Raw genomic sequence first — 17,965 nt, 5'->3', positions numbered from 1 at the left:
GATAAAGAAGAAGCAATGCAGGTCAATCTATGTCCTATCCAGTAGAGGACAGTGTGAAAGAGGTTCAATGCTCTTATACACTTTCCTCTTAGTTGACAAATGTGTGCAAGGAATGTGTTTTCTCTAAAAGATGAGTCACAAGAACTTGGCTTCTGTTGCTACTGGAATAACAGTTTGTCTGATTCTTAATTCAAGATCTTAGTGAAAAGTGCGTTTTTGCACTTCTCACTCATCATTAATCATCAGGATGAGGAGACTCATCATTAACAGCAACCCCACCATGGAAAAGGAAAATTCTGGTACTTCATCATTTTTGGACATCCTGCTTACTCGAACTTCTTCTGGTACCTTATCTACAAGCATCTTTCGAAAGCCCACATTTACTGGCAGATACATTCATAAAAAGTCTGCTCACCATACATCTCAAAAATTTGGCATTCTTAAATCTCTAATTAATAGGGCACATAAAGTTTGCTCTTCTCCAGAAATCTTACAACAAGAACTTGCCATCATTAAAAAGTTAATGGTATCTAATAATTACCACCCTAATCAAATCCAACAGATAATTGAATCTTATGTTCCAATACCTAAGGTTTCTTCAACAGTTCGCAGAGTTCCAATCCCCTACATTCCAGGAATCTCAGAACCTATAAGTAGAATTTTAAAAAAGTACCAATTGATTCCCACTTATATTCCTATCAACAAAATTTCTTCCTTATTGCCTTCTACAAAAGATAAACTGTCATCTGTCTTTGGCTGGCGTACAAAATTCCTTGTGAATGCGATGTTTCTTATTTTGAACAAACTGGCCATTCTGTGGAAAATAGAATTAAAGAACATCAATATTATATTGATTATAACAAACCTCCGAAGTCTGGTCTAGCACAACACAGTATTACCACTATCCATAATATCCGGTGGAATAAAGCTATTCTCCTTCATAGATGCAGGTTCAAATATGAACGCCTCTTTAAAGAAAGTTGTGAAGCTTTTTTACACCGACCAAATTTAAATCAAAACGATTGCCTCTCTCTCTCTCTCTCTCGAAGATCTGGGAGACTTTTATTTTATGTAATCATTAAAAAACTAATTATCTTAAATATTAATTATTTATTAATTTCTTTCATTTCCTAGCTCGCGACAACATTGTGTTTTAATAGGTGATCCACCGAATGTTCGTTACTTGTATTCTATTCCTATCTGTTTGTAACACTGAAGATGTACTATTAGTTTTAGTAAGAAATATCTACCCTATTTATTAATTCAAGTTATTACTGTGGACTTATGTGTAGTTTGTAATAATTAAACTGTTATTATGTATCTGATAGAACAATTTTTTATAAATTATGAATTATTAATGCTTTGAAGACTTACTCTTTAGTCAGAGAAGCCTCCCACATATGAGCAACTGTTGGTCCATCAGCAACTGTATGCTCACAATTTATTCCTGCCATTGCATTACCAAATATTATAATATTTAAAGATTTGTCAAACCATATAGTTTTTCCATCGCCATGCAAAAGAAACTTTCCTCTTTCAGTTAAATTCTTTGGCTTTTGATCCAACAATGCTAACTGGAAAAAAAAAAAAAAAGAAGTATTCCATGAGTAGAATGCAAATACCAATTTTCAAATGCAAATGCTGTTACTGATTAATAAAGTGAATAAAAATTACTCTTATTACAGATAACACTATGAGCATTGGTATTTTATTTTTTTCTTTAAAATGTCCACTGAATACATAAAAACAAAAGCAGTTCCTCCACCCAGATATATTTGTGAATATGGACAGTTTTGAGAGGTTTGCCTTTATCTGCATGCAGTAATTGTTCTTCTCTGATTGTCTTTTCATTATTATTATTATTATTATTCAGGCCTCCATGGAATCAAGAGACTCATAGCAGGAGGTCCCTCCTAGGAAACATGAAGTCTATCACACCACATCCTAAACTCACCGATCGCTCTCGCCCTCATCAAGCAATGCATCCCACGGTTCAACACCATCCTCCTGCTCGCAGCTTCCCTTCATAACCTCCAAGGATCTCCTCCTGTCATCACCCCCCCCTCCCCTGCCATTTCACCAAGCGGAAGAACTCTCCAGCATCAACCCTGCAACCATCTCCCAACAGTTCAAATGTCTCAATCATATCACTTCTCTTTCCTCCATCCATAAGGAACTCCACAGTCCACACCCCTTCAGCCAATCCTCACAACCAACACTGTACAGTCCTGAAGACATCCCTGTTATCCACCTCTGTATCCTTTCCGCAGTTAATTTATCCCCCTTAAAATCCCGTGGGTTCCCCCTTCAAATCCCGTTCAGTTCATGGTTGTCATTTTGGATTGATATTGGGAAGGACTTGGAATATACAATAATGGATTCTTTACTAGCTACATATATACATATGCATGTATATATATGAGAAGATTATTCACAAGCTGAAATGACCTAGATTCGGCATAGTACCATCAATGGCCAGTCTGCAGAATAACTATTTTAAAGCTGTTAACCCCGAAAAGAAATGTTGCATATCTCCATCATTCTAATGTAATTCTAAAAACATTACTCATGTTACATGCTTGAAAGAAACTGGGAGAAAGTAAACCAATTTTTTGATCCAAGCATGGAATCTAAACATAATTTTTTTGCTCACTCTGTAATTTAACAAATTTATTTGTTTTACGACTGCACCAATTAAATTATCCTTTGAGTGTGAAACTGTAAGAATCTTAAATGAAAACAAAGTAGATATATTTCCCCTATACGTCTGACCCTTAAATTTTGATTCAGTCATGGCTTAAACTTATAACTTAGCATATTATAAATATCTTGCCCCACATTTGTCAGATACATGCAGGTTCGTAGTTCTGATTTCAGTGCATTGACAATAAGCCTCAATGTGTTGTTCACAAACTAATTAGCAAAGAAATCTATTGACAATGTTCAACATATATATGAACATGGGTTTTTCATCCCACATACAGAAAAATTGGCCTTCAGAACACATGCAATTTACAGACAAAAAATACTACTTTATTCTCCAAATTTCATTCATAAGCAACGTGGTGACCTCGGCAGTTTGATGATTGCCTTCTCTGCCAGTCTCCCAGGTCACAAACTGTGCTGACCTCTTCACTTGAGACACTTGGTTGATGGTGTTGGTGTAGACGGAGAGTTTGCAGAGTAGGTGACCTTCCTTGGTGAGTCTTTGGACTCCTTGGAGGTGTCACGTTATTAATAATAATAATAATAATAATAATAACTAATTTCATGTGATTCTATCTTAGCCTTAGTTCTCCTACAATACTAACATTTCTATCTTATAACCTATATATAACTTAATGCTTATTACTAGTTATTCCTATTCATCTAACATTTTAACTTGCCAAGTGTGAGCTCGTTTAACAATAGCTTACATTCACTACATACAGCAGTTTGCTTACTCACAATAGATACTGTTAAATTGTGAATGAAACTACATTGTGTAATTTATTTTTTTTCATTCACATTTAACATTGCTTATTATGTATTAATCATGATTTGTATAAAAATTATTTATTATTCCTTAATTTAGGATTACTATTTAAATATTTATTCTAAACTTAACCTACTATTAATTTATTAAGCAATAATATGTGCAGAATTTATGATAACTAAAATATATATGATTTAACGAAAAGTATTATTATAATTAATTCTATACGTAATGAAAAAGCTGATTAAGTAGCTCAAATATTCTGTTTATTCTTATTTGTGAAAATTTAACGTTATTTAATCACTCATGTAGTAGTAGTAGAGCATTGTATTACATTAGCGAAATGTTTGCGTTCATTTGTTGTCATGGAGACGCATGAAATAAACAAGCACGAGTCGAAGAGAGCGTGACCTTCGGACTGAAAGGAGAAGAAAAATAATAGAAGATTTTTAATTAGAGAGAAGAGAGGAAGTTTTTGCGGAGCGGGAAGGAAGGTAGGATACAAGCAAAGGAAGTGGAAGAAAATTATAAGTTCTCTAGGGCAGAAATTCATGAGAATAGTGTTTAGAAGTGAGCCAAAACATAGTGAATCATATACTTAGCTGCAAGTGAAGTCAGCTGTGTTGTAAAGGAAAATTAATGCCGTAACCGGATAAATAAAGAACTGGACATTCAATGGAAAATTCTGATTAGTTCTAGTTAGTCTAGGATTACGTCTTAATTCTATGTTGCCCTGAGAAGAATTATATTGAAATTAACTAGTTTGAGAAAAGTAAACAAGGAGAATTATCAATGCCTTATTGATGTGCTTTTTTTTTAGAGTAGTGAAGCGCGATTAACAGTAGTTCAGTTAAATCGTTGGAGAATTTTTATAAATGTGTTCCGCTAACGTAAATAAGTTAAATTATAGGTGTGCTCACAATTAATTGATGTATTGAAGATTGTATCGGGTAAGAGTAGTCATACTTGTTTGTTTGTTCTAACATTAACATATCTTCGAAGTTCAAAGTCCGGAATAAGATTGCTTGGAATATCGTCTACCTTGATTAGTGCTTCCTGTGAATTTTAAACATTAAGTACAGCTGATAGATATGTGGAGACTGATTAAATAAGAAGTTTCGTTTTATTAACTTGAGTTAAGAAAGCTTGTGATTTTGAAACTGTGAATTGTGTGAAAGTTTAGAACATTGAATTGGCATGAGTGACTTAGCAAAATGTATTAAGTTGATTGTATTGTTTCATTTTAAAGCAGAATTCTTGTATTTGTTATATATATCATATATTAAATGTTTTATTTTGTTAATCTAAATATTGTGTTTGCCTGAATTCCTTTTTATTGCGCCGTTCATAAATATTCGAATCTTGCAGGAACCCCAAGTGGAATAGTAAATAATTCGGCCTAAATAAATGAGGAGACTGCTAGCTTAATTAAAAATTGATCCTACTATTTTATATAGACTAATCTAAAAAGAGGGTGGTGCAGTATAATTATAAATTTCCCTACTTTTTGGATCGGTGATCAATTTGCAATTAGTTGTTATATTGATAAGAGTGACTTGAACCAAGATGGCGGATTTAGAACATAACATGAAAATAGAACGTCACGACAATACTTATTCAAATACATCATGAATATTTACATTAGCACAATCAAATATGGAACAAAGTCACATAATGTGAATTGTCCAGAAGTATTTACATACCCTTTTAAGTACTTACGAGTACAGTTCCACATATTTCATTCTTTCAACTCGATTTCTTTGTCTACATGGTAATGTTCCTGTTCTTCTGGCTGTATACTTGTTCTTTCTTTCCAACCTTTTTCTTTATCGTTGATATTCTTTATCCTCCAAATTCCATTCATAAGCAATGTGGCGACCTTGGCCCTGTGATGATTGCTTTCTCTGCCAGTCTCCCAGTGATGAACTGTGCTGACCTCTTCACTCAAGATGCTCGGGCAACCAACTGTAGGTTGTCACATGGCAGTGGACCAAGGGAAAAAAAAAGGCTAAAAGCCACAAGGCACCCTCCTTCCTGATGTGAGAGCTTTTATATCAAGTCCTGCATGTAGTACTAATGCATGTATCTCAAGATTCCCATCACAGAGTCATGTTAACATAGGAATATGCTGATGTCACAACTCATGCTATGCAGTTTGATTAACACAAAACTTTTATGACAAATCTAATATATACAAGATATTTTTCATAAAGTCATTACATACAAGAAATTTAGTATTTTGGTAAACAATGACAATATCATTTATATTTTTCATTCTAGTTAACAACTTGAAAAAGTGAACATGATACAATGTTAATCATGTGAGATTTTACAGTGGGCATTATCTCTTCAGTAGATGAAGAGAACTATTGCATTAATGAGTCATCTTGGCAAAGTGCTGATGAAAATACTAACAGAACGCCTGAAGGGGCATATGGAGGAACATCTTCCGGATGAGCGAGCCGGATTTCGACAAGATTGAAGTGCAACAAATACTCGTACTAAGACTAATAGCAGAGAAAGCTCAAAGAAAGAACAAAAAGATATATTGCTGTTTCGTGGACTTCCAAAACGCATTTGATAATATTGACCAAAACATAACATGGGCTGTCTTGGAATCCTATGGTGTGGACAATAAATTGATCCGCCTGCTGAAAGATATAAACAGCCAACACAAGCAAAAATTAGAATAGCAGGTGAGACTGGAGATTGGTTTGCCACAAATTCAAGGCACAAGACAAGGGGACCCAATATCACCAATCATCTTCATCACACATCTGGGAAGAACACTAGATAAGATTAAAGAAGGTGGAGGCATTTCAATAAATGGCATGAGAATAAACTACCTCTGCTTTGCAGATGACATCGTCGTGATTGAAGAAGACGCAGCAAGGCTGGAACAGACATTGCAAACACTATACACAGAAGGAAAAAGATATGGACTAAATGTCAACTTTGAAAAAACTAAAACAATGATGTTCGGACAACAGGAGTTACTGGACGGAGTTACAATAGACAGATTTCAACTGGAAAATGTGGAACACTTCACATATCTTGGATGCCACATGACGCATGACTTGGACCCCGTGGACCCCATTTTTTTCTAGTATCAAGGAGGAATTTGATTCTGGAATGCGAGTCATTAATTTTCTGCAGGAAGTTCTTGCCAAGTATTTTTTTCTCTAGATAGCAAAGTCAGTACAATAATAATACACCCAGAGAGAGAGAGAAAGAGAGTTTTGGATTCAGAGCAGATTTACTTCTAAATGTTCATCATCAAATTCCTGATAGCTATCCTTGGGGGGGGGGGGGGGGGTACAAGATAATTAAGATAGAACCACATGAAAAATTTATATCATTACTAACTTCCTATCTACAATTTTCCTCCAAATCAATCTGTTACCTGTCAAGACTACATTATCAGATCATATATTTGTCGTCTAAGGAACTTTTTACTGTATTAATCCATCTACATCTTCATCTTCCTCTGGGTCTTTTTTTCTGTCAACCTGGCAAAGAACAGTTCTTTTGCTATTCTTTCCTCTCTCCCATTCTGTTTAAGTCACCATACCACTAAGATTAGCTTTGCTAACACATTCCTAAATGCCAACAATGGCAAGTTCTATCCTAATATACTGATTTTTAATGTGATATTGCACTTGATGCCATCTGTTCACTCCACTATCTTTCTTGAAACTCTCATATCAGAGGTCTCTAGTCTTTGATCAAGTGTTTTTTTTCTAACTCAGCTCTCAGTTCCTTAAGTAAAATTGGTTTGAACACTGTCTTGTATATAGCTAATTTAGTTCTGACCAATTTCTTTCTTATTCCATATAAATTTATTCTGCTGACTTCCTACCATACCAGCTTTACTAATTCTGTTTTCTATTTCTATATTTAATTTACCATCTTCACTAAATATTGTACCTAAATTGCTGAAATATTTTACTTGCCCTATAGGACTTGTACAGCAACTGCACCCATTCAGGATATATAGTTGAAGTTTTTCAATGTTTCTGCCTTTTGTATTTTTATTGCTGATTTTCATACCAAAGCTATTACAACAGTTATTCAATTTAGTCAGGGAATCTTGCAGACTTGTACTGGATTTATTCAGAAGTATAACATCATCTGCAAAAAGAAAATAACTAAGATTAACACTGCCAATTTGATATCAGATTTAATACCACTTTCCTTTATAATGTGATCCATACAGATAATGAATAACAGTGGAGTTAGGGTACACCCCCTTGTCACACACTTGATTTAACATCAAACCATCTTCCTGTACTTCCTTCAATTCTAACTACTGACTTATAGCTTAAATAGAGACTGTACTGCTAGATATAAGGTCCTATTTATGCCATATAACTGTAGTATTTTGAAGAGCTTTCTTTTTGGCACATTGTCATATGCCTTTACCAGATCAACAAAACTTAAACACAAATCCTTGTTATTTCCAAAGATTTCTCAACTATTTGTCTTAAAGTGAAAATCTGATCCTGACAATCATTATTTGACCAGAATCCAGCTTGTTCAAAGGTTCCTTTCCACAATATTTCTTTGCTGTTTCTCAAATATACTTGAATAAATCTAATCATGAACACTCAGTAAGGAAGTACCTCTGCAATTCTAACATTCAGTTTTCTTTCTCTTTTTTATAAATGGGTACTAAGAGAGCTCTGTTCCAATCATCTGGAATTCAATCTTGTGACCAAGCCTTCTGAATTATGCAATGTAAAATTGTAAAACAGCCACTGCAAAACTTTTGTACCTCAATATTTCAGTATTTATAGTCAAACTAAGGGGGCAGATTGGTTTAATGTGTGCACTGTTCAGCCAAACAGCTGAGCAGTAGTCAGCAGTTGAGAAAACAAGGCCCAAAGCAGATGTCCTTAATGTGGAGTACAAGTCCCTCATGTTGTTCTGGAAAGTTTATGCAGTATATTATTTCTAGTCCTGAGTTTAGCAGCAAAATTGGAGAGATGTCTATTAAAGGAGAGCGTTCTAGTGACTTAGAGGAGCTAAACCACTTCTCAAAGAAGTGGTTTAGCTCCTCTAAGTCACTAGTTATTGTTAGTTAGTATGTGCTTTATAATATGGAGGTTCTGGTGTTGGGATGTGATGCATAGATCATCAGCATATGTGAATTTTCTAGTCGTTGTCCTTGGAAGGTCAGAAATATACAAATTGAATAGAAGAGGGGCCAGAACTGACCCTTGTGGGAGCCAACTGTTAAGTATTCTTGGCTTTCTCATATCATCTATAACTACCTGTAGTGTTCTATTAACAGCATCGATCAGAGGGGTCATTTTTTTTACATTTCAGTATTTTAAGAAGCTTGTGGATCATGCCGTTCCTCCATACAGTGTCATATGCAGCTGTCAGGTCTATAAAGACTGCACCAGTAGGGTAGGATATCTGGTAAAGATAATTAGTTTTCTTTTCCTGTTTCCATAGCGAAATTAATTCGTGGACGTAAATTATTCATGTTAGTTGAAAAGGTAATTTCTTTGTTGTGGAGCCAGATAGCAAAAAACGTTGTCTATGTAATGTACCCAAAATGAAGGCTGAATGTGTATGGATGAGAATAGGATGCATCTAAATGTTTCAAATAGATGTTGGCGAGAGCAAGAGAGACAGAGTGGTCTTCCCATTGCAGTTCCTTCAACTTGTCTGTAAAACAAGTTGAAGACTTTTAAATTTGTTCATTGTTTTAGTTCTATCTTGTATTCTATTATCTAGTGCTACTGATGATGATCTGTAATTTTCAGATCAAAATATATAGCTTTTAATAAATTTTACTCATTCTTTTCTTGTGATATCATGTGAATTTTAAGAAAAATTTGGTGCAATTAGTATTCTTAAAACAACAAATCACTCCTTTCTGCAATAATTAGAAATATGAAATTTATTTCCCCTTTAAAATTGTTCTAGTGAAAAGAATGATAATTGAAAAGTAATGATAGCTTAAATTCAAGCTTGGTCTGGTCATCCACATTAGGCCTACAAGCAAATGAAGAAATTGAAGAAATACAGCTTCACCACCAACATGTGGCTACAATGCAACATGTGAATGCCAGCAGGACAACAACAAAAGTCTACTGGAACTTCGAATTCTATAGATCCTTGTCCCTGAGGATGACAAGCAGTAAAGTATGAGAAAACCTAGGATATTTATTTAGGATATTTGCATCAATTAGAAATGTATAAAGCACTTATATAAAAAAAAAATCAGTATATAAAGTAATTTCTGCTTTACATTTCTGAAAGTCTCTTCATTTTGATGTATTACAATTAACAAGTTTTTACATATTTAATTCAATCAATGATGCATCTTTTTTAGAATAGGAAGGAAAAAGTTTCTTACAAAAAATATAGATCTCTCTATTAAATTTAAGCTCTCCCTATTAACACCTGATGACATGAACTGCTTTCTAATATTAGCCCAAGATGAACGGTCTAACGTTGTTAAAGCTGCAATACATTTTTCCTCTGAAGACAAAGAATCTGCATAAAAAGATTTAAAAACAAGTTTTGTTAAAATAGTTTAATTATCTCTTACTAATATACCTTAAAAAAACTAACTACTAACTAACAGTGAACTTTATGTCTCTACCTACCAAATGACAGTCTCTGAAAAAAAAAATTTCAAAGAGTGTACAGGATACTATGATAATACATGCTTAGTCTGTAATTTATCAGTATTCTGATGTTATCAGATGTTATATTTCAGTCTTCTATGGCACTTCTGATGTCTCTAGATCTTGATCATTCTCTTGATCTATTTTCTGCCATCCTAGAATTAAACACCTGATCTGCTAACTTTCTTCTCCATTTCTGTTTAAGTGACCATACCACCATTATTAGCTATGCTTACATAATCTTAGATGCAATTAATGTCAAGTTCCTTCCCAATATCTTGATTTTTAATATGATGTAACTGCCATCTGTTTATTACCCTCTGCCTTGCTTTCTTTTTTTTTTTCAAAACTCTCATCCATGGTTCCATAGAAATGAAATAGTTAATCAACTATTTCATTTCTAACCCAACTTTCATATCCATGAACAATGTCTTGGTTCTCTACAATTCAAAAATAAATTTTTGCTGAAATAGCTGAAATATTTCACCGTTTTATTTTCAATGTTTTTATTTTTATGATTTTAAATGAATTAATTGCTGATTTTCAGCAAGAAGATGAATTTTATCACTCGATGTGAAACCTTCCCAGTTACCGGAGGCCTGAAGTGGCTTGATAAACTTCCATGTTTGGTCTCTAGAGCAGTTTCAGTCTCTAATCAAGACTGAAATTCTGTCTTTTCTGCCTGGAACTCAGAACATTAGTATGACATGCACTTGATAGACTTAATACATAAATATACAAATAAAAACAATGGTCAATGAGTGGCTATAAACAACACATTATAAGATCACTCACAAAAAAAAGTGCTAATTAAGATGAAACAACTAAGATGTGAATACATTAGAGAATAGCTTTATCTGAACTTCTGCAGTCATAAAAATCCTGACCAGAAAAATGGCAATTTCAGATCTATTCAATTCGTATAATATAAATAACAAGAACCTGCTAAAAACTATGATTCATTTTAAACAAGAACCTGCTAAACTATGATTCATTTTAAAACTTTGACACACTTTTCTTTTAAATATGATATTTAATTTTTATCCTGCTAAGACTGAATGGTTATCATTTCTGATTTCAAATTTGATTACATGAAACATTGCTGTAGGAACACAAGAACTTATTTTTCTTAGCATACAAACATTCCAAAGAAGAGGGTTATTTTTTGGGTTTTTTTTGAGAAAAAAGTAGAATTTTATTCTTATTATTACTCTTATTAGCAGTTTTAAATTTTTAGGTTGTGGCTTAAACTTATTACTTACTTATTACAGGTGAAAAATGTACACAAAATTGTCTTTTTTTTTTTTTTTTAAGAAAAATGAATGTCTAGCTAGGCTCAAAAGAATGAAGTTGCCCTTAAAATACCAATCATAAGCTCTATATTAATACAGGCATACCCAGTGGTGAGCTATGAAAAATTTAACAAAGGGCTCACATCGTCGAGCAAAAAAAAAGCTGTATTTCACACAAAAACTTTTATTAATACAGCTTGTGTACAAATGCCAATCAAAAAGTATGAGGGGACAATCAACCTATAAAGACTATCATTTTTAAACAAATATTTCATGATCCAAACATGAAATATTTGCACACAATCATCTGTGTTAATTTATCTTACATAAGAAAAACATTTTTTAACTACCAAAATATAATAAGAATAAAATCTTTTATAATCGCACATATGAAATAGTCCACACTTTTTATAAACAAAATAAATTTCTTTTGTTTGTGATAGAAGTTTTTATGACAAACAATCTATAAAGAATAAATAAATATTATCTAAACACAATAATATTGAAGTACATTATATTTCTCTTCTGTTTTTATACTTCAAGTGATAATCAACAGTACCAATCAAGGAGCATTATTTTATAGTTCCTATTTATTTATATGCAATTACCAAAAGTGAATTCTTATTTGTAAAATGGTGGTAATAGTGACTATAATATTTTATTTAATAAAATCACTTTGTTAGGTTACCGTATGAGTTTGTCGCTTAATATATTTCAAAAAATTATGCTTTTTTTTTTAAAAAAAATAAAGAAGTAAACAAGAAGAACAAGGGGCTCGCAAATTTGAGAAAAAATTAACAAAGGGCTTGGGCGAGCCCCCGCAATCCCCTTATAGCTCACCACTGGGCATACTCCGCTCAAATTAGGTTCCGGACTGCCAGCATATAGTGAATCATTAGCTTTTTCCCTCCACTTGTAGATGCAGGTAGTGGTTTAATAACATTTTAAAGCATGTCAGACGTGCAAAGAAAAAAAGTTATTCTGAATAGCTTGTCTTAAGGAAACACACACCAACCACTTTGATCATCGATCTACACCATTAACAGTTTTCCCATTTCAGTAATAAGACTGTCGCATTTACTGAGAAAGCACTTTTCACTTCACTAAGAACTTTATTTTTGAACAATAACAGCAGACGATACCCTATCATCACTAAATGTAATAATTTTAATAGTAGCATGCAATAGCTTTATGTGTCTTCTTTTTCTTTTTACTGAATTAACAGCATCCTAAATCTGTATTTTATCTGCCAATATTAACAATAATGAAATGAAATAAAACAAAATAAATAGCCTCTGTTGTGCAACTGGAAGAACGACAGTATGTTGCGCCCTTCAATTGGAAAAGGCATAAGTTCAATTTTTGTCGTGATGGGAGGAATTCTTTATATATATATATATATATATATATATATATATATAAAGACTCATCAATATATATATATATCTATTGATGAGTCTTCGAACTCCTTGAAGGTGTCACAAAATAATAATAAAAAAATAATAGTTATACGCAGCTTATAATTCACAGCAAAACACCAAAACAGAGAGAAATGTTATGAGCAATGACACTGCAAATAAAATGATTCATGAATACTGTGCATTACTAGATTCAAGGCAGCATCATGTTGCTAAAATTGTCACACGAGCAAATATGGCATAGTATAAATGGGCATTGGTCATAACTGAAAAATGCTGCATGAGGAGGTCTTCTTAAAGTGAAGCATTGTAAAGTGGGGTATTACTGTAGTTTATTTTCTAAATGAGTTATTATTAATTGAATGTATTACAGAGTGCAGATATGAACATACCCGGCTATCTTGGAGGTAGAGAGTGATGATTATAGTATGAAGTGCAGAGTTTATAACTGAGCCAAAAATTAATAGTGATTAGAAAAATTTTGAAAGATAAAGATCAAAATGTGCATGGAAGGATTGAAACATATGATAAAAAATGAAACGAATTAAAAGAATGATAACTATAGGGGGAAAAAAAGGCAAGAAATAAAATACTTAAAAGCAAGAAATATGAATGAGAGGTCATTGTGAATGACATTGTATTGGCCATTTCAGAGAAATCATTCATCATCAGATAGTGGAAAGTTATGAGTTAGCTGCATGATTCATGATGTGTTAAGTAGAAGTTGGCTTGGCTAGAGAATAATTTATCTTATTTAACTGCTGCCATGAGAATGAGATTAGATAGGGTTTTTGTGTGTTTACTGCATACCGGTTGGTTCTTGCTTCCCTGGAAATCAATACATGATATACTATCAGATTTTTTTTTATATATATATTACTGAGATTACTTAATAATACAGAATATTTAAACTATATGCAAAGTTTTGAGTTGATATTTCTAAAACAATAATAAGGATGCTGTAATGTGAAAATTTCATCATCATCAAATTCTTGATATATACATACTCTCGGGGTTGTACAGGATAATTATTATAGTACCACATTAAAAATTTACACCATTACTAACTTAAAATCAATAATTTTCCTCCAAATTAATCTATTATCTGTCAAGACTACAATACTATCAGATCTTATATTTCTTTCTTTTAAGGTACTTTTTACTGTACCAATCAATCTAATCTTGGTCTTTCTCTGGATCTTTTTCCTGCCAACCTGGCAAAGAACACTTGTTTGGTTAATCTTTCCTCTCCCATTCTGTTTAAGTGACTATACCACCTGAGATTACCTCTGCTAACACATTCCTGAATGCTAACAATAGCAAGTTCTTTCCTAATATCCTCATTTTTAATACGATTCTGCCACTGATGCCATCTATTCACTCCACTATACTTTCTTGAGAACTCTAATATCAGAATTCTCAAATCTTTGATCAAGTATTTTATTCTTAACCCAGGTTTCAGATCCACAAGTTAAAATGGTTTGAATACTGTCTTGTATATAGCTAATTTAGTGTTTTGACTAATTTCTCTCTTATTCAGTTTATATATTTATATTTAACTGAATAAATTTATATTCCATATAAATTTATTCAGTTCACTTCCTACCATACCTGTTTTGCTCATCCTGTTTCTATTTCTATATTTAATTTGCCATCTTCACTAAAAATCATGCCTAAATAGCTGAAATGTTTTACTTGTTCTATGGGTTTCATTTCTTGGATAGCTAAGAAATGCTATCCAAGAAATGAAAAGACTTGAAATTGGAATTTTAGGAATGAGTGAAGTTAGGTGGCCAGGATCAAGCAAAACTCAAGTCAATGAGATGACAATGTATCACTCTGGAAGTTGTGAAAACAACCATCAAAACGGAGTTGGAATAATAATAAACAAAGAGATCAATAAGTTACTGTTGAGCTTCATCCCTTACTCAGATAGGATGATGTTATTAAAACTGAAAGGACAACCACTAGATGTTAATCTTATACAAGTCTATGCCCCTACTGCTGACAAGAGTGATACTGAGATTGAAGAATTTTATGATCAATTAAAAGAACTAATGAAAAATACAAAAAAGCATGATATTAACATAGTAATGGGTGATTTCAATGCTAAAATTGGGAAAGGTAGAAGTGGAGATGTAGTTTGCGAACATGGACTGGGCACAAGAAATGAGAGAGGTGACCGTCTTTTTCAATTCTGCCAGGAAGAGGAGCTAATAATCACAAACACATGGTTTAAGCTACCACCTCGATCGCCAAGTATACACCTCGATTGTATACTTGGAGATCACCACAGGATAATAATGGGAATATAGTCAAAAACCAAACTGATTACTTACTAATTAATCAACGATTTCGAAGTTCTATAAAGAGTACAAAAACCTATCCTAGTGCAGATATTGCTTCTGATCATAACCTACTGGTGGCAGAGTTACAACTTAGACTGAAAGCTATGCTTAAGAAACATCAACAAAATAGGTTTGATTTGGGAAAATTAAAAAACACAGAGATAAGAAGCAAATTGAGTCAAGATCTGAATCAAGAGCTAGCACTTATCAAGAATGATGACATCATGAGGGTTGATGAATCGTGGGACAAATTGAAATCTGTCTTCATAGAGAAATGTACCAATACCTTATGCCTAATAGAGCAGTAAAAAAGAAAGATTGGATGACTGATGAAATTCTTTCTCTCATGGATCAATGCAGATCATATAAAAATCATAATCCAACAAAATATACAGAGGTTCAGAAAATTATTAAACACAAGATCAAAAAAGTAAAAGAAATCTGGATGAATGAAAAATGTAAAGAAATAGAAATTCTACAGGAAAAACATGACAATTTTAATCTACACAAAAAGATGAAAGAGACCTCAGGTATATATAAGAAAAAACAATTCTGCATCCTTCGAAACAAAAAGGGAGAAATTATATCCAAAAAGGATGACAAAATACAAGAATGGGTGAAATATATAGAAGAAATCTTTACTGATGACAGACAGAACTCAGAAAATACTTATGAACATATGGAAGGTCCATGCATTCTAAAATCAGAGGTAGAATGTGCATTAAACTCAGCTAAAAATGGTAAAGCCCTAGGACCAGATAGGATACCGGCAGAAATAGTAAAGTTATTAGAAGGTGACAACATTAACATATTAGTAAAGCTATTTAATAAGATCTACGATACAGGCATAATCCCTCAAGACTGTTTACAGTCGACCTTCATCATGCTACCTAAAAAAGTAAATGCGAAAACTTGTAATGACTATAGAATGATCAGCCTAATGAGTCACGTTCTCAAAATGTTTCTGAAAATAATTCAAAAAAGAATATACAGAAAATGTGAAGACACCATCAGTGATACCCAATTCGGCTTTAGAAACGGCTTGGGAACAAGAGAGGCCCTTTTCTGTTCTCAGATCTTATTTCAAAAATGTATTGACCAAAACAAGGTAATATTCATTTGCTTCATCGACTTCGAGAAAGCATTTGACAAAGTCCAACATGCTAAAATGATTGTACTATTAAAAAGAATTGGATTAGATGGTAAAGACATCAGGATCATTGAAAACTTATATTGGAACCAAAAGGCATCTGTTCAAGTTGATGACATTATTACAGACTCCATTAACATCAAACGAGGAGTAAGGCAAGGATGTGTGCTGTCACCTCTTCTTTTTAACATCTACTCAGAAGTCATATTTCAAAAAGTCTTGGAAGGAAGAAAGGAAGGGATTAGTGTAAATGGTGAAATCATCAGTAACATCCGATATGCCGATGATACAGCTCTTCTGGCTGACAATATTCAGGATCTTCAAAATATTTTGGAGCTAATAAATGCAGAGAGTGAAAAAATGAAATTAAAAATAAATATCACCAAAACTAAATTCATGGTCATAAGTAAGAAACCAATTCTTAATTTAGCAGTTTCTTTAAATAGGAAACAAATAGAAAGAGTGGCAAAGTTTAAATATCTCGGATGCTGGTTAAATGAAGATTGCAATCCAGAAATGGAAATAAAAGTTAGAATTGAAATGGCAAGAAAAAAATTTTCTCTTGATGAAATCAACACTGTGTAACCGCAGTTTAAACTTAGAGCTTAGAGTACGCGTGGTTAAATGCTATGTATGGTCTGTACTGCTGTACGGTGCAGAAACGTGGACCTTGAAGACAACATCAATAAAAAGACTTGAAGCCTTTGAGATGTGGTTATACAGACGAATGTTAAAAATCCCATGGACAGCGAAAACGTCCAATCAGGAAGTACTGAAACAAATGGGGAAATCATGTGAACTTTTAGATACCATAAAAAGAAGGAAAACTGCATATCTTGGTCACCTACTTCGTAATGAAAAATATAAGATACTTCAATTGATTATAAAAGGGAAGATAAATGGAAGAAGAGGACAAGGAAGACAAAGAAAATCTTGGCTGGCAGATATCAGACAGTGGACTGGTATGAACTCTGAGAGACTGCTCAGAATAGCTGAGAATCGCTCAAAATTTGCCAAGGTGGTCGCCAACCTCCGATAGGAGATGGCACTCAAAGAAGAAGATGGGTTCACCATTCAGGATACAGCTGATTTTTTGAATGTTTCTGCCTATTTTCATTGTCTTTGTCTTTTTATTGCTGATTTTCAAACCAAAGTTATTACAACAGTTATTCAATTTAGTCAGGGAATCTTGCAGACTTGTGCTGGATTTCTTTAGAAGTATCTGCAAAAAGTAAAGTAACATCACCAATTTTAATATCAGATTTAGTATCACTTTCCTTCATAATGTGATCCATATAGATAATGAATAACAGTGGAGATAATGTGTACTCTTGTCACACACCTGATTTTACTTCAAACCATCTTTCCATACCTCCTTAATATGTTAGGCTCAACAGCCTAAGGTCTGCAGTATTAATATGAAATCAGAAAAAAAATAAAATAAAATAAAAATATCCAATGCCTTATACTCCAATAATGTCAAAGTCACATATTCTATTGAGAGTTTATTTTTCACTTGGTTAGACTATAATAAGTTTAGTTTAATCCTTTATCCAAGTGTGAGCAAACAAAGTTTGCGCCTGAAAGTATCTTCAGGACTGGGGTAAGGTAGTGCAACACCAGTCCTGAAGATATTTT

At 33.1% G+C, this 17,965-nt stretch overlaps 1 protein-coding gene across 1 annotated transcript in view; it reads right to left on the bottom strand.

Annotated features, from left to right (window-relative positions):
* LOC150098962 (carnitine O-palmitoyltransferase 1, liver isoform-like) overlaps positions 1-17,965 on the bottom strand; it is a 231,157-nt gene that overhangs the window by 8,220 nt on the left and 204,972 nt on the right. Inside the window, exons 11-12 of the mRNA XM_090405781.1 lie at positions 9,846-9,985; positions 1,375-1,574 (exon numbers count right to left, since the gene is read on the bottom strand). Of these exons, the coding sequence (XP_090261907.1) occupies positions 1,375-1,574; positions 9,846-9,985 (340 nt within the window). The remainder of the gene's footprint in view (positions 1-1,374; positions 1,575-9,845; positions 9,986-17,965) is intronic.

This window comes from Typopeltis vanoorti, chromosome 15, assembly GCF_054136105.1.
Source record: "Typopeltis vanoorti isolate ZY-2024b chromosome 15, IOZ_Tvanoo_1.0, whole genome shotgun sequence".
NCBI classification, from domain to species: Eukaryota; Metazoa; Arthropoda; class Arachnida; order Uropygi; family Thelyphonidae; genus Typopeltis; species Typopeltis vanoorti.
This window is presented reverse-complemented; position numbering and strand designations above follow the sequence as displayed.